This window comes from Hermetia illucens, chromosome 3 (assembly GCF_905115235.1).
Source record: "Hermetia illucens chromosome 3, iHerIll2.2.curated.20191125, whole genome shotgun sequence".
Classification (NCBI taxonomy): domain Eukaryota; kingdom Metazoa; phylum Arthropoda; class Insecta; order Diptera; family Stratiomyidae; genus Hermetia; species Hermetia illucens.
In genome coordinates this window covers 34,089,669-34,111,331 of record NC_051851.1, presented here as the reverse complement: position 1 = coordinate 34,111,331, position 21,663 = coordinate 34,089,669, and the positions used below count along the sequence as shown (strand labels likewise).

At 41.4% G+C, this 21,663-nt stretch overlaps 1 protein-coding gene across 1 annotated transcript; it reads right to left on the bottom strand.

Moving 5' to 3' along the window:
- Positions 1 to 1,323: 1,323 nt before the first annotated feature.
- Positions 1,324 to 17,143, bottom strand: LOC119651703 (ionotropic receptor 40a). Its single transcript, XM_038055416.1, has 10 exons — positions 17,032 to 17,143; positions 16,602 to 16,971; positions 16,376 to 16,544; positions 7,960 to 8,208; positions 7,472 to 7,898; positions 7,137 to 7,366; positions 6,904 to 7,075; positions 6,751 to 6,847; positions 2,583 to 2,803; positions 1,324 to 2,502 (listed from the first exon to the last, which is right to left on the bottom strand). Exons 1-10 carry the CDS (start codon positions 17,138 to 17,140, stop codon positions 2,342 to 2,344), a joined length of 2,205 nt encoding a protein of 734 aa, XP_037911344.1. The 5' UTR covers positions 17,141 to 17,143; the 3' UTR covers positions 1,324 to 2,341.
- Positions 17,144 to 21,663: the final 4,520 nt, after the last annotated feature.

Sequence of the window (21,663 nt, the reverse complement as noted above, 5' to 3'; positions counted from 1 at the left end):
CCCATACACCCAGAACATCATTGGTCCATACCAAAAAGGCTTCACTCCAGGCAAATCAACAACAGATCAGATTTTCACAGACATTAGTTGCACCATCTATTCATCGATTTTAAAGCGGCCTATGATAGCATAGCCAGGGTAAAACTGTACACGGCCCTGAGAGAATTCAGTATCCCGACGAAATTGATAAGACTGACTAGGCTGACCCTGACCAATGTGCGAGGCCGGATAAAAGTAGCAGGATCACTCTCAAGACCATTCGACATCAACAACGGTCTACGACAAGGGGATGCCCTGTCATGCATTCTCTTTAACCTGGCCCTCGAGAAAGTGAGCCGTGATGCTGAGGTAAATGCAAGAGGTACGACCTTTTTTAAGTCCACCCAACTACTGGCCTGTGCTGACGATATCGACATCATGGGAAGAACGATCCGAGATGTACAAACTGCCTTCATCCAGATCGAGCAGGCGGCAATTGAGGCGAGATCTTGGGCTGTACATCAATGAAGGCAAGACAAAATATATGGTGGCCACGTCAGCACCGAAAATCAATCAACCAACAACATCAAATCGCACTGGTCAAACGGAAAGAATAAAGATAGGAGACTACAACTTTGAGACCGTTGATAATTTCTCCTATCTAGGGTCGCAAATCACACCGATAACAGCTATGACGATGAAATCCGCGCACGATTGCTGGCAGCCAACAGAGCCTATTTCAGTTTACAAAAATTGAAAAACTATTCCGCTCGAAATATTTCACCATAGGGTCAAAGCTCTCACTGTACAAGAAAATGATCTTGCCAGTCCTCATGTATTCCTCGAAGACTTGGGTTCTTAGCAAGAGTAATTGCGAACTCTTGGCCGCGTTCGAGAGGAGAGTCCTCCGAAGAATTTTTGACCCTCTACGTGAGGATGGACGTTTCCATAGCTTACATAACGACGTAATCTAACGATACCATGACCGTCAAGTAGTGGATAAAATCTGGCACAATAGGTTACGGTGGACGAGTCACTTAATCCGTATGGATGAGTATGATCCAGCTCGAAAAGTCTATAAGAGACGCCAGAGAGCTTTTAGGGATATCGAAGTGGTGGACCTTGACGCAAGACCGGGATGCCTGGAGTTCCTTATTAAGTTAGGATATTTCTTTTTACTTTTTTTTCGTCAACGAGACTCAGTTAGCTTTGTCTGGTTTTTGAAGATTTTCCGACATTTTTATATATTTTTTTTCAATTTAAAGTATTTTTTTATATATTTTGAGTGGCTACAGTGGCCATAATGTTTATTTAATTTTTTTTGTTAGGTTATAACATTGTTTTTCGTTCATTTTTTTCAATCTACATTATTACTGTTCGACATTTTTTCAAAAAAAAAAAAATTATTTTGAAAACTAAAACTAAACTCTGATACTACTATGTTTGCAAGTGTCGTCACAAAAAGTGCATTTGGCCCTGCCCTCTAGTTTTTGTTGTTTTGTATTGCTTTGAATTTCAATGATAAATTAGTAAAATCTTAGAACTTTAAATTGTTTATAAAGAATTTTTCCATAATTTATCTTAAATAAATTATTAATCTTTTCTTCGTTTCAATTGGTTTTCTCCAATTCATTGTGCACTTTTCAATGCTAGATTGTACTAGGTGATGCAATTCTTCGAAAATTTTTCAATACAAATAGAAATATTAGAAGAATCTGTCTTCGTTTGATTGCAGATCACAACTGAGATGATGATGTTTTCCAAGTACTCTTCTTTCATGTTCATGTCATGCACCCAATATTGTCCTTTCCTTTTGATGCATTGAAGTGCTCAAACAAGGAGTAAGGTACCCCTTCGTCTGAACTACTCATTTTAAAACTTAAGTTAGGAGGTGGTTAGTTGGACAAAGTTTAAATAAAATTGAACGGGTTGAGAAGAATAGCAGTATTTTAGGGACTTCAGGATTTCATCTTTTCTGAAACTGAAAAAGGGGCAGTTGGTCCCCGGAATACTGTATTTGTTTTTTTTCATCAAATTCTTAGCCAATAAAGGAAATTATTTTGTCAACCTATTTAATTTTATTTCCTTATTTTGACTCAAAATTTATGAGAAATATTTGATGCTACTGAAGCTGTTCGTTAGAAAGTAATCATAATGGATCGCTTATAAGATATCGCGTTGTGTGTGACAATGCCATATGCTGAGAGACAGATCGTTTTCTGTTTGCCAAAGGCTTAAGATAATTTTGAAATAAGTATTTTTATTTTTAGTCTTATTTCATCTTAATGTCCTCTTATATATAATATTTCTTGCATTAATGATCTAGCGTCCTATAAAATTGTAATTTTTGTGAAATATGTGTTCAAAGATGTAGGGACGGTAGTGCAGTTTGTTGAATCCATTGTAGAAGCCATGCAGCTAGTTTGCGTAGTGCAACATATAAAGATCTAATCGCATTCAAAATGGATACATAGAGCGCAATATTATTCTCATATATCGAGATTTCGATTAGCAATATGGTCGCTGAAAGAGGTCAATTGAAAAAAAGCATATTACTCATAATGTGCTGCTTGGCAAATACTATTATTATGTATGGTACTCACCAGCTAGTGTATTTCCGAAAAGTAATATAATAAACGCACCTTGCAGCATTCTTAAATTGATTGGTTGCGGATTTGAATCAAATACAGAATATTTTTGTTTATTCTCATTTTTCTTAAACTGTCCCTCACTTCCTCTGTTTAAATCTTTAACCGCAAGCATTTTTTCATACTCGCTGTTTGTTATTTTGTCCATTATACCACCCTCAAAAAGATGAATGATTCTGAAAATAGTTAATACAACTGAATATTGGTAAATATATATAACGACGTATTTATGAGTAGTACTATGGCCGGCTTAAGGTGATGGCCGGGTTACCCTGGGCCGTAGAGAGTAAATTCGGGCCTCGGGTGAAGGCGAGGACGGAGGAAGAGGGCACGCTCAGCAAGGGCAGAGTGGTCGTGAACTAATAGAAAGTTGCCACTTTCTTGTAGAAGAATATCCTCATGGAAATGAGAATGGTATAATGGAAATAGGGGAGTCTCTCTGACGTTTCCATGAGTGAATGATGGAAGCTCGTTACATTACCAAGCCGGAAGATGTTGTCGTACATGTTAACATAAATCAATCTGGCGGATTCGAACCGGTGGTATATCTCATAAGTAGAACCAGTAGTAACAAGAAGGATACGTGCCGGAAGACAGCCCAGAGCATCCTAGGGACGGCAGCAGTTGCTTTGTACCTTGAATTCACGTTCACCTCTGAAATAAGGACCTGGGCTGCTTTGTAGAGGCTCAAATGTGATCAATCTGAAGGTAGGCGTCATATCTACCAACTCCAGGAGGTGAATCATCTGAGTGCTGACTAGGCGTTTGGTTTGCCCTATGTAATTACATGGGTAATCCTCGCAAGACATCTACAAGATGTAGTCGTCTTCCGACGATGTGGATGTAGACGTCTTGCGCGGATTGCCCCTGTACCTACATAGAGTAAACCAAACGCGTCGTCAGCACTCGGCTCAAGGAGAATTTGAAGTTGATTATTATAAATACAGTAGTTTCCAGATTAAATTACGTAGATGGCTCTTTAAAAAATAGCGCTTAATTGAATATTTAACTATGTACACGTGCAACTGACATGCACGTAAAGTTCCTCACATAATGAAACACAAAACGTTTCGTACCTGAAGCGTCCAGCTTCCCGTCTTGCTTCTACAATTAAATCTTTTCAGAAACAGAAATGATTTTAAATCTTGCTTCTTTGTAAATTTTGCATGTTAATGCTGTGTACTCTAGCTTGTTAACATGTAATCGGGTGGATTTTTACTTAGCGGTTCGATACCGGCAGCAGAGAAACCGTTAGGTAAGTGATGTTGTGAAGCTACAAAACGTGTGAGAGTCGCAATGTTTCGCATGTTCGGTTGATGATTTGATGAAATGCGGGCGAAAAAAGAGTTAGTGGGCTTGCAATCAACCGATCGCTGGAGGAGAGATGTTTTTAGGACTGGCATGAAATTGAGAGTAGTTAAAGTCAATATCTCAACAAGTGAGGAATAAGTGTAATCAAGACATAATTTGTTGGATTAACGGACGCGGAATATATTAAACAGAGTATTAATAGAGCAAGCTTGTGAGATTAAATAATTAATCGATCTTGAATACATTGGAAGCAAGGAAAATCAACCGCAGTTTACTGGAGGAAAAGGTAATTATAGAGCTTGATAGAGAACAAGAACCGGAATGGAGGGACGCCTTTGGGTGGCCGGTTTGAGGAAATGTAACCGGGTCTGAAATTTTCGTGAAGGACTATCTACTCCACAACTTATGGGGGCTGATCTCGAAGCCCCAGGTCCGAAAAGTACAATAAGAACACGGTGCTAAATTAAAGGAAGGCCAGTTTATCCTGTTCCACCCCAATTGCTTCAATTTTGTCATAGAAAGTCTGCCTGCACCCAATCCAACTGATGAAGTTTTTCGCTGTTCCTTCTTTCTGCGTACTCAACTGATTTAATTGAGAAGAGGTTCCATGAGCGTTTCGTTCTGCAAAGGTTGCAGATTCGGTGCATAATTTCTGATTTTGCATACCATTATTGACAGCATATCCATGGATCAGGGTTAAGGTCTTTCCGCCGTCACCGTCTATAAAGGATTCTCCACATTATCGTTGTCATCGCAGTTATCTCGCTTGAAGCCTCGAGATTTCAAACGTTGGTATAAAAGCTTGAGGCTGGCTATTCAATGTAGTTTTCATCCGTGGACCCAGTTATCCTCTGTGAATTAGCTGCCAATCCCATAAGACCGACCCGTTTAGAAATCCTTTTAGATATGCAAACCGTGTATCGCGATGTATAATAGAGCCTTGAAGTGAAATTGCTGGTACCGTATATTTTAGTGATTGCTTATACAATCTTTTTGGTAACATATCTACATATGTATATTCCCATATTCGTCGTCGTATGCTCCAAGACTTTGATTAAATATTGTCGGTTCACCTGGTAGTTCCCCACTTTGCTTTAGGTTGGGACAGCGCTACCCTTGGTGATGAGAATGGAAGCATGACGAATATGAAACCAAACACAACAAACGTCCTTGCCTGTAAACAGGTATCGAACCCGATGCATGAGGATCAAGTATTGTTTCCTGTCCACACTTTGGTGGAATATAGGGCATCAATACAGTCAGATTGTGCTTCAGTTTCATTATCATCACACTTAACGCTTTGTATATGATAAGTTCAGAGCAGCGAAACAAACGCAAGACGAACACAGACACCCATGACGACTGGGATTCGAAACAAGAGCAGCGAGATTGGGAGGCTGACATTTTACCCTCTCAACCATCGCACCGTCGTTCTTATATCATTGATTAATAATATAATTATTTTTTTCAATATTCTGTTTCATGAACTCCTGGACTTATCTACTTGAAGATCCCTTTCCCGTCTTCTTTCTAACTCCCCATAGAGCTCACAAACTGCTGTCCTGTGAGTTGTGGCTTAAGAATTCAGTCTTCCCTGCCTGCCGTAAGAGGCGACTAAAAGGGATAGAAATTTGTAGGCTAGCAATCTCTAAATTTTAAAACTTTATTGCTACCGAAACGTTCACAACGTCTCGGCTAGGGGCTGACCTCATGGCGACGACGCGAATCCGGTGTCGGGTTGCTTCTGACGGCTACCGCAAGGCGCGCTTTCTTTACCTTGAAGCCGGTTTCTGACAGATTTCTAAGCACAAGATTCCGGTCCAGGTCAAGGAGCATCACAATTGTACAATGCTACACACAACGGAGACTTTCGATATAGAGAAGGATGCTTTCTACAAACACTTAAATGCAGTTCAGGGGAGGTTTTCTAAAAGTGACATTGTGATCGTGATGGGTTATCTGAATGCCAGGTGGGATCTGACAACACGATGCTCGGACATCTGATGGGGAAACAGGGTCTGGGCGACCGCAACGGTAATGGATGAGAGGGCTATCTTGCTGATCGAAAGGCAGATATACTGAGTAACCCGCCTGAGAATATTGATGAGTATTGGGCCGCCATAAAAGTGCTCTTTTCTCGGGTGCTACACAGGTCGTCGGCCACGACCCAAAGAGGCGTCATTAGATCTGGCTGACTGCGGAATCGTGGAAGAGGATCGATGAACGGAGGAGGTTTAAGGCTCTATTGACCGCTGCGAATGATGCTGGTTGTGACGCACTCGTAGCGTAGTGTACGCTGTGACAAGAAAGGATTTGCCATTGCGCTGGTTAGGGAAACGAAAGATGCCGCAGATCGCTTGCATGTGTTCGCAATTTTTCGATGGTCCTGTGCTCCACTTGCGCGGCCGAGCGCGTATTCTGTTTTATTTTTCAATTTTCAGCTCTTTGGTCGTTTTTTTAATATTTCGTGCCGCAACGCACCGAATTATGGGATGATGGACAATTTTATAAATAACGTCAGACCTCCCTCCACTTCCCTAGCCTGAGTAGCACAAGAACGTGCCATCGCGGGTCGACAAGACACTTCTGCTAATTTACCTTTTGATGTTAACCTGTAGGGTCAACTTCGTCACTTTTCTTTAGGTTTTGGGGCAGCTCTGCCCTTGATGAGAAGCCAATGGTAGCATAACAGACAAAAAGTCAAACACAATAAACGTTCATGACTGTAAGCCGGTTTCGAACCCAATGCACGAGGATCAAGTTGTTGAGGCTTAACTACTCTCACCATCACCAAGCCAATGATAAAACTTACACTTTGTTGAAGCTTTCCAAAAAGGGACATCCGATTTGCATTGCTACAGCTGAGTATCGCGTATATAGTTGCTGACTTAATTGGAAATTGTTTATACCTACATTAAATGAAAACTCATGAGCAAATATTTTTTAAGGAGTTTCCTGCATTTACCATATCGTTTTATATTGAAATAAAGTGTTTCCCTGCCTCCAAGGATGACATTTTCAGCTCCATTTGAAATTCTCTGTATTCCTTCTTCTATAGAATTGATTAGAAATCCTTCATATTTGGTATCGCGCTGCTTCATCAGTTTATATAGGCGTCTAAATATTTCAGTGCTATTCTATAAAAGAGGACTGTGGTCATACATGCTGCTAATATGCTTGTGGCTATATTGGACCTACCTCCAACATTTCAAGAACAGAACTATCTTTTTCTATGAATAACTGATAACCGCGATATTCCATAGCGTATTCCAGTTTTGACAGTGTGTCGATTGGACTTTCACGAGCGGGTCTAGCAAAGAACGATGTTAGTTGGGCTGAGTAGACATCAGAAAGGACATACGTTGCTGCTACCCAGTAGACAATTATCAGAAAGCGAGCTCTCATTCCATTGTATGGTTCAGAACATGCTACAAAAGAATAATTTTTTTTTATGCAATGTTAGAGAGTCAGCAAACTGTTCTGCATTGTACAAGCTGTTGAATATTTTGGGGAAAATATCTAGCATAACTCACATTGTTTCAGGAAAAGTTGTACCGTAAACCAAGTACACTTGGAAAATAGGTTTTTCGGCATCTTCTTTTTCAATTGATCCTTTCTTGGGTGCTTGAACGGCTTAACTAGTGTTATCTCATTGATATATTCCGGATATAGTTCTATAGAACATTTCCTTCGAACTTCTTCGAACGCCTTCTCTTCTGTCTCCCAAAAGTATGGCATGGCAATAACGAAGTAAAACATTGGTCCCGATAATAGGACGGTCAATATTAAATATGGCCAAACATTAGCTTGAAAAGGTCGTACAACAGCAAGTGCTTCGTTAAGCCGCCTTGGAGCATGAGTCGCAAACGCTCCTGAATCAACAAGTGTGAAAAATGAAAACTCAGCAGCTTTTCGCCTCTCCCAACTTAATCCCACGTCGCCGAAGAGAAAATGGGCTTCCTAATGAAGTAGAAAAATACCAACTACTATGAAAGGGCGAAATGGTCTATCCCATTATTACCCGATTTTGGATCATCCCTAGTCCTCCAGTAAACAGAGATTTGCGCTCTGAACCAACCGATGATCCTTGGGTCCGCTCTCGTGGGTCTACATACTGAAACTTGAAGTTCATTTTGTTAGCGATTAGTTCCAGGAGGTGATGATCGCGTCCACCGATTACTTTGAGTTTTCTGCCCGGAACATTTGTAGTCATGTTTGTAGTGGAATTTGCTGTTTGGTTGAGATATAGGACAAAGTGCCAAGGAGGTGACTGAAATTCAAAATACTTTTTAATTCGGAGAGTAGAACGTACCAAATTTCATGATAGTTAACTTAAAGTTCTCCTTAAATTAATGTTAGTGATAAGATCTTTCCACTTTCCAAACTTTCTCAAGTCAATTTCAGAATTTTTCATTTCAAATTCAGACTTTTTTCGTTTCCAATTGGGATTTTTTTTCAATATTTTACTATAAAGTTTTGGTTCTTTCAAAAAAAAATCTGAGGAGGTCATCAATTTTCTATCATTATTTGTTTTAATGGACCATGTTGCTCGGTTTGGAAAAAAATATAGCTCCTCAATTTGCTATTTTTTCATGACCTCTAGATATAAAATCATGTACTTGTGGCTGCAATTAATTCTACCGTTTCCTGTAGAGCCTTCTTAGTGCTCACTGACAACCGAGAGCACTTCCCAAGTATTAAAAAGTTTAAATTGTGGTGTTCCCATTACTTTCAGACACTTACCTGTCCTGGTAGACGTCATTGAGCTATTATATTCTTAGACAAAAGGAAGTAATGATAGAAAATTGATGGATACCCCCGATTTTTTGTTAAAGTATTCTAGCTCCATCCTTATCCAGTGGTAAAAGTTGGTGTAAAACTTTACAGTCAAATATTGAAAAAATTCTGAATTGGAAATGGAAAATTCTTAAATTGACTTGGAAAAGTCTGAAGTTTGTTTGGAAAGGTCTGAAACTAGTTTGAGAAATTTTGAATTGGTTTGGAAAATTTCCAACATGACTTACAAAACCTATACACATATATGCCCCGGTTAGAATAATGAATAATATAAAGAAGCTAACTTTTCTATTTATTTCAATTATGAACCCCTAAATTATCGATAAGGTATTAAGGGATTTCAGTCCACATCCAGTTCATGACGGGTCGGACCAAATGGGGAAAAAATTTCTCCTATTTTTGGTGATCCACCGAACTATGTTTTTGAGTTGAGTACCCAATTTATACGAAAACATTACTGAAGCAGAGACAACTCAGGAGACGTTGCCTCACTTCTGCCTTGGGAGGACCGGTAGTCGCTCCTTTATAATCGTAAACATAATGTGGTTGTGCATTATATTCAGTCAGTGTCATAAGAGCCTTTGTTTAGACCTAAACTTGCCGAAGTGAATTTTTGTTTAGAAGTTGAGGATTTCCGGTTTGGTCTGGGCGGTACCAAGTGGAAACGGACCCAGGACCTCCGCGTTAGCGTTTTATACTCTAATTGTATTTTGGAGTATCTGTTGAACAGGCAGAATAGGGTTTTGAATTTTAAATTGACTTGGAACGTTTCACTTCAATATGTTTTCTACAAGTCAGCATATCTAAGTGGATCCCAACATATTTGGTTTGGGTATATTACGAGGTGAATATACCATTAAGTTTGACAGCGACATATCTGTTTGTTCAGCATGAAAGCAACATGGCATGATTTGAGGTCGTTAACTTTTGCAAAAGTTGCATTGGTAAAACAATAAACCAAAATTATTACTGTAACCTTTTGTCCCAGGTGCACATGAAAGTTCATGAGAAAAGGACTGGTTTGTAGAAGAGAAAAGCAATTTTGGATTAAGACAACGCACCTACTTACAGAGCTCACAAAACCATAGATAAAATCACGGAATTAAAATTTGAATTGTTGCAACATCTATGTTACCCTATTTGGCAGATTTAGCTCAGTCTAATTTCTCACTTTTCTCACACCTTAAAAAAATTCTTGGACTTTTATTAAATGAAGAGGCTGCCGCAAACGGGTATTTTGTAGATCTTCCCGAAAACCACTACAGGTATGTGTTCAGATGTCTTCAGCCTGAAGCTTCAGTGGGTACATTTTGCATTGTAGTCTCAGGTTATATAGAATGTTCGGCAAGAATTTTGAAAAAACAACCTTCAAATTGCTTCGAAGAAATGGCGAATCTCGATGAATATATTGCAGACACTACAACTGTCACTGCGGCCTTGTGAGTTGGGTCTTAAAAATACTTTATTTTATTGCTACCGAAACGTCAATAACGCCTTGAATAGGGACTGACCTGATGACTACGGTCTTTGGCTATCGAAGATGGACTATGATTGGTTTCCTCCTTTTCGACAATGGTATTGATGGTCCCCACAAAGCTCGCTTTTCCAAACTCGAGCGAGAATCCCAGTGATGTGTTATAGGCTGGATATTCCGAGTTTAAGCAAAGTAAGATGGTGGGACCCTGGAGCTCTTTCCCTCTTGCCACACTAATGGCAATGTGCTTTTGAATTCTGGAAAGCCGGATGTTAGCAGGTACGAATCCAGTGTCAGGTTGATTCAGACGGCTACCATAAGGCACGCTTTCTTGACCTGGGAGGCGATTTCTGACAGGATTCTGATTGCAAAATTCCGGTTTAAATTAAGCAGCATGAAAATTGTACAGTGTTATGCACCAACGAAGACTTCCGATATAGTAGAGAAGGATGCTTTCTACGAACGTCTAGGCAACCGTAACAATAATGGTGGAGGCTTGTGGGTTGCTTCAGCTCCCCCAGCTTGTCGGTCATTGCACATTATTACTCGTAATCTATTGACCGGAACGAAACGGAAGATGCCGCAGAATTTAATTATTTTAGAAGTGTATACCGCATTACGAAAGAATTTGCTTGTGGTCGGTTTCGATGGTCCTGTGAAGGACGCTAACAGTCGACACATCGTCCACGATGATGAGCAGCTGAATGATGTTTCACATCCGTCCCCCTGCAGAGTTATTTATCCCTGCGCCTGTAGATCTGCTACTTCCACTCATACGGAAATACTGAGAATCTGTGATCTTTCACCGAGAGTGCAAAAAGGGGATGGTCATTACGATTTCAAACAAGGGCAATAACTAAAATAACTCGAAACTTGAAAGTTTGATTGACAGAGTGCAGGCTAGTTTCCGTTCTGGATTTTGCATTGACCACATCAACACCCTACGATTCACTTTAGAACAAAGCGAGAAGTTTCACTCTTCGCTTTACATTCGGAGAAACTAATAGCTATTATCAGAGCGACATACGATGGCGAGAATGTCACCTCCTGCATGGAAGTAAAATTTCAGAGGAATTTGAGGTCCAAAGCGGACTTCACCGGGGCGCCAATATCCTCTTGTTATGGGTGCCCCTCTTCATTCTGTCTTGTTCGCAGAACGAGTAGGAGTTCAATAGGTCTTGGCATCTTTTCTCAAGCAGATTTAGATTCGGACTGAACATAGACACCAATAAAATCAAATCAGTCTGGCGTACTCTTCCTATTTGAACTAATGGGCATATATTTAGGAAGCGTACTTTATACCGATGGTGGCACCGAACTGGATATTGCCCGATATATTAACAGCGCTAGATCTGGTGTCGCTGCCTTGTCTAAAATTTGGAAATGCTGATATTTCAGCATTACAATCAAGTTGAGTTTGTTCTGTGTTATTACATGGCAGTAGCACATGGATGACTCATACTATTTCGTGAAATTTGGAGCTCGGTATTAGACTGTTACTGTTTTATTTGTCAGATGAGTGAGTTTTCAAAAACCTAAACAGAATATCCACCCCGTTGCTGACAAAACTTTTTCGTTCTTAGTTATTATAGTTTAGATCGTTGACATTCTAGTGGCCGAAGTTCTTGCAGCTCGTTTCTTTGAAAGAAGAGAGAGAACGAGTTGTCCGGGTATTAGGTCATCACAAAAAGTAAGGAATTCACTTTAGCCCTGGAATGTGAATATGTTGCATGAGCTTCGTCATTAAAAAAACATCTGCCAAATCGATCAAGTTTTTGTCAATCTAATTTAAAATTTTCTTACAAAAATTTAGCCTTTCTTTATTAACGTTTTGTGTAAACACAAAACCTTTTTAAAATCTGTCTACTCTCTGTCTGTCTGCCTGTCTGTCCGTCTGTCTGTCGGTCTGCCCGTCACACGTATTTCTCTTGGAGACGGTTATAGCAATTGACACCAAATTTGGTAGAAAGGTGGGAACTGTGAAAGCTCACACATACAGTGAGTTGCATCCTTTGACGTTGAATTTAAGCGGGGTCCCCATATCATTTTTTAAGGGCGCCATTCTCAGAAACTACCCAACCGAAAAATCTGAAAAAAATCAGGAGGCTGCCACTATATGGTGCTTGGGCTCCGAAATACCTTCCATACCGATATCTGTTCAAGTAAAGTTAATAATAGTATATTACTATAATTTTTAGTAATTCGCTGTGAAACTCCCCTTAAGAACATCCTAGCACCAATTTTGCAGTGATGTAGGCTATAATGTAGAGCACGATCTTACTAAGTCTGGTGGAAATCCCACTATTACTAACAAAGTTGTAATACGTCAAAGTTGTTGCGTCTTTGAAAATTGAAGGCTATGAATGTCAATATCCCCCGAAAGTGGATACTCTCACATAATATGTGGATATATTACGTGCTGCGTACTAAGAAATACACAAAACCTTTCGAAGAAACTACCCAACCGAAAAATCTGAAAAAAATCAGGAGGCTGCCACTATATGGTGGTTGGGCTTCGAAATACATTCCATACCGATATCTGTTCAAGTAAAGTTAATAATAGTATATTAGTTGAATTTTTAGTAATTCGCTGCGAAACTCCCCTTAAGAACATCCTAGCACCAATTTTGCAATGATGTAGGCTATAATGTAGAGCATGATCTTACTAAGTTTGGTGGAAACCGCACTATTACTAACAAAGTTGTAATACGTCAAAGTTGTTGCTTCTTTAAAAATTGAAGGCTATGAATGTCAATATCCTCCGAAAGTGGATACTCTCACATAATATGTGGATATATTACGTGCTGCGTACTAAGAAATACACAAAACCTTTCATACCTGCAGCGTCCAGCTTCCGGTTTCCCGACTTGTTACCAGTTGACTTCAAGTCTTGGATTAATTGAATTTTATACGGGTGCATGTTCAGATCTTTTTAACGAATCGTCACGGGATGTGCGGAAAGTTGATGTATAATAGATGTGCTGTGATCCCAACGGTTTTGAATACCCAAGTAAGTTATTTAATTAAGGAAACAAGTTTACAAAACGGTTTTAACAATCAGGAAAATGGGCGAGATAGCAGAGATTGTGAAGATATTTCCAAGATTTTACATAAACATTTTGGGGATGAAAAAGCTGTTGTGGGATGGGTGTCCACTTTCCTCTTAGTCGATCGGAAAAAGAACGAGTTGTTCAAGACACATAAAGCAGACTTCTGGCATCAATATGTGACAGTAGAAGAAACATAGATACATCACTACACTTTTAAATCAAATCGGCAGTTGGCTAAGGGGTAATAGCCACCCAGAGCGATCGAAAACGTAAATGTTAGCTGGAAAGGTTTTGGCCACTGTATTTTAGGAAGCATAACATATTCGTCAATTGTCTAAAACGAGGAAAACGGAGGAAACGAATATTATATGTTATCATGGCGAAGCAAGTCGTAGTTCAACCGACAGACATATAGAGGGAAATGTCCATATTCTCCAGATTTAATCTGGCTGTTTCCAGGACTCAAAAGAATCATCATCCAACAACCGGTATCCGGTCTAAGCCTGCTTTATAAGGAACTCCAGACATCCCGTTTTTGAGCCGAGGTCAACCAATTCTCCTTCAATCCTTAAAAGCTGTCTGCCGTCGTGTCCTACGGCGTTGCTCCATCTGAAACGGGGTCTGCTACGTCCTCATTTTTTCTCACAGATATTGCCCGTATAGACTCTCCGGACTGCATCATCCTCAACCATACGGATTAAGTGGCCCATTCACCGCAATATACTGAGTCAGACTTTATCCACAATCAGACGGTTGTGGTATCACTCGTAAATTTCGTCCTTACGGACACTACGGAAGAATGCTCTAAGGAAAAAGATTATGATCAAATGATGAAGTGATCGTTATAGGTGAAGCGTTTTTCAAGGAGTAAGTGAAATCGTTCTATCAGAAAGGGGTAGACATGTTTCGAGTCAACCTCCGACTGTGCGCCTTTTCAAAAACTTTGTGATGCCGCCAGAGCGCATGGTGTTGATGATGCTTTAATTAAGTGGATCCTTGCTATGCTAACGCAAAGATTGCTATGCGCTGAGGTTGGGGTCGATCGCTACCTGACCACGGAAGCGACGAAAGGCTGCCCCCAAGGAGGTGTGCTTTCGCCGCTTCTGAGGAGTATGCTGATCGACTCACTGCTATGCGAACTGCAAAATTTGCCAATACACGCTCAAGCTTATGCTGATGACGTGGCTGTACTTGCTGCTCATCGGGATCTTGGAACGGTGTGTAGGAATATACAACGTGCCGTTGATTTGATAGACAGCTGGTGCCTTAGACATGGTTTGTCAGTTAATCCAAATAAAACCACAATGGTTTTATTCACAAAAAGGATAAAACTGGATGGACTTTGCCTCCCTGAGATGAGGGGTACTACCCTTCAACTCTCCGAAGAAGTGAAATATCTGGGGGTCACTCTAGATAAAAATCTTCTTTGGAACAAACATGTAGAGGTAAAGATGAAACGAGCTCTCACAGCTTATGGGCTGTGCAGACGGACCTTTGCCTCGACATGGGGACTCAGGCCTCATGTGGTAATGTGGATATACGTTGCCATCATTAGGCCGATGTTCGTATATGCATCCGTAGTGTGGTGGGTTAAGGTGAGACAAAAAGGTTTTCACCGTAAACTAGCCGCACTGCAAAGAACTGTTTGTCAGGGTATGCCAGGTGTGCCAGGGTGTGCCATGAGCACGACATCCGGCGGAGCTCTGAATGCACTACTCAATTTGCAGCCCCTGGATATATTTATTCAAAGCACTGCAATGAGAGCAGCTCATAGGCTAATTCGATTAGATCTATGGGAAAACAACGGATGTGGGGGGCACAGAGCATTGGAAGAGTTACTGGGAGGACTGAATCCAGTTCTTACAATGCCTTCCGATTCTCGTGTCCCCATACATCTGTTTGGTAGAAAATATGTAGTTACCCTGCAGCGTAGAGAAGACTGGGAAGACCCAGAGGAATGCGTGGCGGGATATACGGAAGTCTTCTACACCGATGGCTCAAAAACAGAAGAGGGTTCTGGAGCCGGAGTCTACCTCGCGAATAAAAACGAGAAGTGGGCTTTTCCTTTGGGACAATATGCAACGGTTTTTCAAGCCGAAGTTTATGCGATCCTAAGGGTGGCAAACTGGGTGATTGACAAGCGGTTGAAGGGCATCGCATTCTGCAGTGACAGTCAAGCTGCACTGAGGGCATTGAGCAGTCCTTTGATCACCTCGAAAATCGTTCAGGAATGCAGAAACCGTTTGAACTCTATGTCTAGATTCAATACGGTGGAACTACTCTGGGTACCTGGTCACTGTGGCATAGAGGGTAATGAAATCTCGGACGCTTTAGCGAAAGAGGGGTCAATCTCAACTATGTCGGGACCGGAGCCAGCAATTGGAGTATCAGTGGCATTGGCTAAATCTGTTTTCAAAAACTGGGAACAAGTTTCCCATAATGACAGGTGGCAGAGCTTAAATGCTGCTCGATACACCAAACTTTTCCTGCCAGAACCCAACATACCTACCGCAAAGTTTATCCTGTCGAAAAGCAGGAGGACTTGCAGGTGTATTGTGGGCATTCTGAGAGGCCATAATTCACTAGCTGGACATATGTTCAGAATAGGAATTACCGAAGATGATACGTGTCCCTCCTGTAATGAGGAAGCGGAATCCACGGAGCATTTCCTATGTGAATGCCCTGCCTATGGACGCATCAGGCATCAGATCTTTGGTGCGGATGTTCTCCAATTGCGACGGGTAGCATCACATCCACTAACGGAAATCCTGCGATACGTGAACGCATCCGGAATATTCCGTTAGACGGGGGAGGCGAGTACAATGGGCCAACACGGCCTGAGTGCTCAGAAGCCGTAGCTTCTCCCCCACCATACACACACACACACACACACACACACACAACCTCCGAGGGAAATATGTTTGCGGGCTGAAATCACAAATCCACATATATGCTAGATACATATTTCCCATCATTAATAACCTCTCTTGCGTCTAACCTTCGATTTAGTTTAGAAACTGAAAATTTTACCAAAGGTGGGAAGCTAAGACTAAGTTTGGTCAACATTCTAACTAAATTCCTCTAAATTAACTTAAAATAAATAAAGGATATATTACATGTATAACCGGCACATTAAACACCCTTCCTTGAAAATTTGAATACACATTGGAAGAGTCAGGCAGCAAAGGAGTCCTGTATAATCCCAAACTCTCTTCATCGTACCAATTAACGAGGCGCAAATTGCTCTTCCCTTTGGGTGTAGCTTGGTTGTAAAATACGTGAAACCTGCATTGAAATTGCTTTCAAAACTGTTTAAATTATCTGAAATTGTAGAGTATTTACGCTGCTTTCCTTGGTCGTGTTATAACTGCCGCACGAATTGGCTCCTCAAATCGCACAGTCGAACTCTTAGGAGGTTTTTCGGTTCCCCAGTAAAATATGAATAAGGCCAAACGATGGGCCAGGTTCCTGGCGTGTATTTCTCGTGCTAACTCAGACGGCTCAAAAAATATTAAACTCCAACTTTGTGCGGACCCTGATATGGTGCTTTCGATAAAATTGAAATATTTTTCCAGATCGGAGAATATGCAGCTTTTGAAATGGAGCTCGTGGATTTTACAGATGAAGTCATCGATGTCCTCGCTCAGTGAATTATTCAAGGCTAATATTGTTACAGATCCTGGACGCAGTCCATTGATTATCTCTGAAAGAGCTATGGAAGGTGTTGATAAATTCGAGTTTACAATTAAAGATTTTTTTGTATTGTACAGACCAACTGCAACCAGGGAAACATTCCGTGGTTCAGGATATTGGATATGCTTGTAGGTTTGCGCGAACTCGAAGCCCAGGAGAGATACAAGTAAAACTTTACACCACCACATCCTTTGAACTTTAAGTGCAAAGTGAGAGGGCAAACAAATGATGGAAGCATATCCGGCAAGGCAGGAATTATGCTTGGTATTCATGAATATGAAATAACACGTCTTATGATTTGATATGATAACTAGCAAATCGTCGGGCAAAAGGCCAAGATGTCAAATTCGTTCTTTTGAAAGAAAGAGATTTAGGGTTCGTTATTATGTAGGAAGTTGAAGGTTTAGCATGAAAAGAGTAAAAAAAAATTATCGAATATCAAAAAGGAAGGTTAGCAGTAATATAAAAAGTGAACTTTACGTGATTGAATCAAGAAAAATCTTGTAAAAGAAAATTGATGGACATTTAAGACCGATGCCGATCTCTCCCACTTGCACTGCTTGCCACTATTTATGTTTTTTTGCGAAATTCAGTAGTTATTGGTGGTTCCGGTATTCATTAATCCTCAGACACATCATCATCATCAACGACGCAAAAACCGGTATCCGATCCAGGTTTGCCTTAATAAGGAACGTCAGACATCCTGGCTTTGCGCGAGGTTCATCAATTCGATATCCCTAAAAGCTGTCTGGCGTCCTGGACTACACCATCCTTTCATCTCAGGCAGGGTCTGCCTCGTCTTCTTTTTCTATCACAGATGTTGCCCTTATAGACTTTCCGGGCGGTATCATCCTCATGCATAGATTTCGTTGTTATGTATGCTACGGAATTGTCCATACTCATGTAGGGGGCCAAGAATTCTTCGGAGGATTCTTCTCTCGAACGCGGCCAAGATTTCGCAATTTTTCTTGCTAAGAATCCAAGCCCCCGAGGAATACATGATCATTGTCTTGTACAATAAAAGCTTTGACCCTATGGTGGGACGTTTCCAGCGGAACAGTTTTTGTAATCCTCAGATACATGCTTAAACTTAAAACTGCGGCCTCAGCTTAGGGTTGAATGTTGTGTCTGTGCCGGTGACTGAAAATGACGAAGTGATTGAGTCAATGGTTGTGTATTATACGACCCCAATACTGACAAGTGTTGCTTACTTAACATAATCTGCTCATTATCACTTTTCTATTCCAACCAATTTGACAAAATTCTTTGCTCAAAATGACATCGGGCTCAATGCTGGGATTTCACAAAGTTGATAACAATTGATAAAAGTTTTGAGCTGCAGCTACATAATGCAGAACATTGGAGAAAGAATGCAGGTTTTTCGGAAAGTCTTGGGAGAGCTGAAATGCAAAATCATCAACAATGGTGCTTAGAGTAGTTCACGCAAAGTAGGTCGAGGCATCTGGGACAACACTTAATACCAGATGCAAAGCTGAAAAATCTGGAAGTAGAGAACATACTAAAGTTCCTAACGGTTATAGGCCTGCTTGAGATACTATGATCAATAGGTACACTATAACCGGTAACCAGTAGGTAGGTAGATAGCAGTAGCTCAGAAGCCCAATTAGCACTGTGGTGCGCTGTTTTGATGCCATCCTAAGATAATGACTGCTGTCGCAGCCTATAATATTCACGAAGGATAGCAGCCCTCCCATTTCACAATTTGAGATCTCTTTGAGGTCCTCGAAGAGCTGCTTACCTAATGTCCGGACCATGGACCATGCAAGGGAAGTGCCTGAGGGATTTCCCTCCTCTCCACAGTCTCAGTAATGCGAATTGTAGCGTATGCTGAGTCTGACGACATTATTCCTTATGGCTCATTACCTCATGCAGCCCGTGGTTATCCTGTACTCATTTGCACCCGTTTGGCTCAGAAGGCTGTTGCGATCAAGCCTTGTTATAGGAAGGCGAAATCGTTCACAACTTGGAGCAGGTGGTGAGCATTCGTTATCTGAAGTCTGCGTATGCTAGGTAATACGAGTAGGTTCTGCTCCTGATAGCCGCTAGTGGTACGAAGACTGTGCTCACCGAGGGACAGCCAAGAGCAGAGCCCGGCCCGGTCCGGCTAGTCAGTCAACCCGCTCATTTCCCTCTATGTTCCTATGACCGGGAACACAGTGGAAAGTGACTTGAAGCATGCCATACAGGCTGTTCAGTGCGTCCCTGCACTGCGCCACCAGCCAGGAAGATGTCGTCATTGAGAATAAACCCTCATTGACTGCCTGACTGTTAGTTGAAGTGGCTAAAATACGCTTGGACGGGGACCCGGCCATAGCAGGCTTCCGATATCATCCGTACTTCCACCTGGAATACACTGACGAATACTAGGAGATCGTACGATTCGGCTACACTGTCTGTATCCTAGATAATTACCGCACCGACTCCATAGAGCATCTTTGGTCTGTTGGTGAAGAATTCTTTGTCATAACGTTCAAACAAGTTGCTGGTCCTCCGCAGCAAAATTTCCCGTGAAGCTCGGTATGCTTGTGGGGTAGTCCGTTGGCAATACCCAGATTTACCGAGGTAGTTCATCTAGGATACTACTATGGCCGTGGGGTTTCGCTCTCCAATATCCAGACTTGAGGCCGTTTGTCGGCCAGAACCGCAGAGCCTCAGTAGTATCTGCACAGGTGGTTCTTTGAGTCATATTAAGCTTAGTTCTAATGTACATACTTCTTGCTTATCGTTAGCTACCACACAATAGAACCGTACGTGAGGATGAGGGGAATCATGGCTACGTACATCCAGAGAGCCATGCTCGACCGAACACCACATTTGTTCGAAAAGGTCCACTTGCAGGCATAGAAGGCTATACAGGCCTTCTTAACCTTTGGTACTAATGTTGTTGAATGCTAGGGTATAATGCTTGGGGTATAGCAACCTTGTGAAGAGTCTCTGTCAATTTGCCTTTGAGGGAGGCGTGCTAAGACTTGGAAAAAGATTTTTCATGGTCGTCCTCAAGTGGATGTCCAGGACGCGTCTCAGGGTCTTCAATACGAAAAAGGTGAGGTTGATTGGTCGAAATTCTTTCGCGGAATCATGGCCGGGCCTGGCTGCTTTCGGTATGAAAACCATATACGCACGCCTTCAGGAGTGCGGTACATACACCTCTGGTAAATCCTTACAAGCCACGGCAAAATTTTTTGTTGCTTTTTTTGTAGAATGGCACAATGACCATCTAAGACCGGAAATTTATATGCGGAGAAACTGTTTACAACCAAGCTGATTTTATCTTCAGTAAATTTTGGGCGGCAAACCTTCCCAGCAAGGCTTTGACTCACTGTCCTGCTCGTCAGCGGGGAACCCTGGATGGACTAGCGACTTCAGAGTCTCAGCAGAAGATTCCGTCCAGGAGCCATCCGACTTTCTATGAAAGGATGGGTTCCTATGATCCTTGGCTATAATTTTACTGAGTCTCGCAGAATCACTGATGCTTTCACTGTTTTAACGATAATCTTTCTTCTTCTTGCTGTAGTTAACAGGACACGAAACTTTGAAGGTGGTATTTTATCTATCGATGTACGCTGTCGAGATATTTCGTTTTTGGTGGACAGCCTGCTTCACAGCTACTGTATCGATTATAAGCTGTTCTTTACAGCCTCGGAAGCCTTTTGCGCATCCTTTGCGCTTCTCAGCTATCAATTTATGAATATCAAGATGTTTTGAGAGAAGAATTGAAGTGAAGACCTTGTAGATGGTAGGAATACAAGTAATTGGTCGACATTTTGAAAGGCAAGAGGCACCCTGTTTCTTAGAGATGAGAAAAGTTATCCCTTTGGTGAAAAATTGTGGAAATAATTTCAGATCGACAATCATCTGATTAAAATGATTTGCCAATACCCTGTGAGTGCTCTTGAACCGTTTCAGCTAGAAGTTGTGAATCTTATCAATTCCTGGCGTCTTCCAATTACCTGCCTTTTCAAGGGCTGCTTCTACATCAGTTATGCCAAGCATGATCATTTCAGGGGGGACCTCGCATGAACGCTTCTAAATTTCAACGGCTGGGTTCGCTCCAAACACTTCTCCAGAAGTCTTCTGCCTGATCCAGATGGAGGTTCCTGTCACGACTTGAGTTGGTGAGATTTTTATAAAATCCTTGTTGGTTCTAGAAGAACAAGGTGTTGTCTATCCTTCGCTGAAAGCTTTTTTGATTTGAGCATACCACAAGTTTTTGCTTTAGCACCTCAAAGATTTTTCGATTGGCAAATCATTGGAGAGATAGTAGTCTCCAATGATGTTCGCAATGCATCTGTGCACTCTTGGTGATAGATTTCCAAGAAGTGCTTGCGTGGCACAGCCAATCTCCTTTCTCAATTTCTCGACTTTTTTGTGGAGCCGAAATACCCAGCAATGATGTTGATAGTTGCGAAGTAAACTTTAGTTTTGAGATCTTTGGCCTAGCGTCGGGGAGCATCTCAGCATATTCTGTGAATGCGACCTGAAATGCGGTCAAAGTCTCATTATAAATGGTCGACATCCCCAGTTACTAAACTTCTCCTGACCACTGGGTTCATGGAATGACTTACGGGTCGATGGTTCGACGGGGGCTGACGAACCCCCCACGCAAGCAGATCATGCTGAGGGTAACGTAGATAAATCTGCAGCACTCGAAGTGCGCCTCGGCTAATCTGCTTGTCTTCCTCTTAGAGAA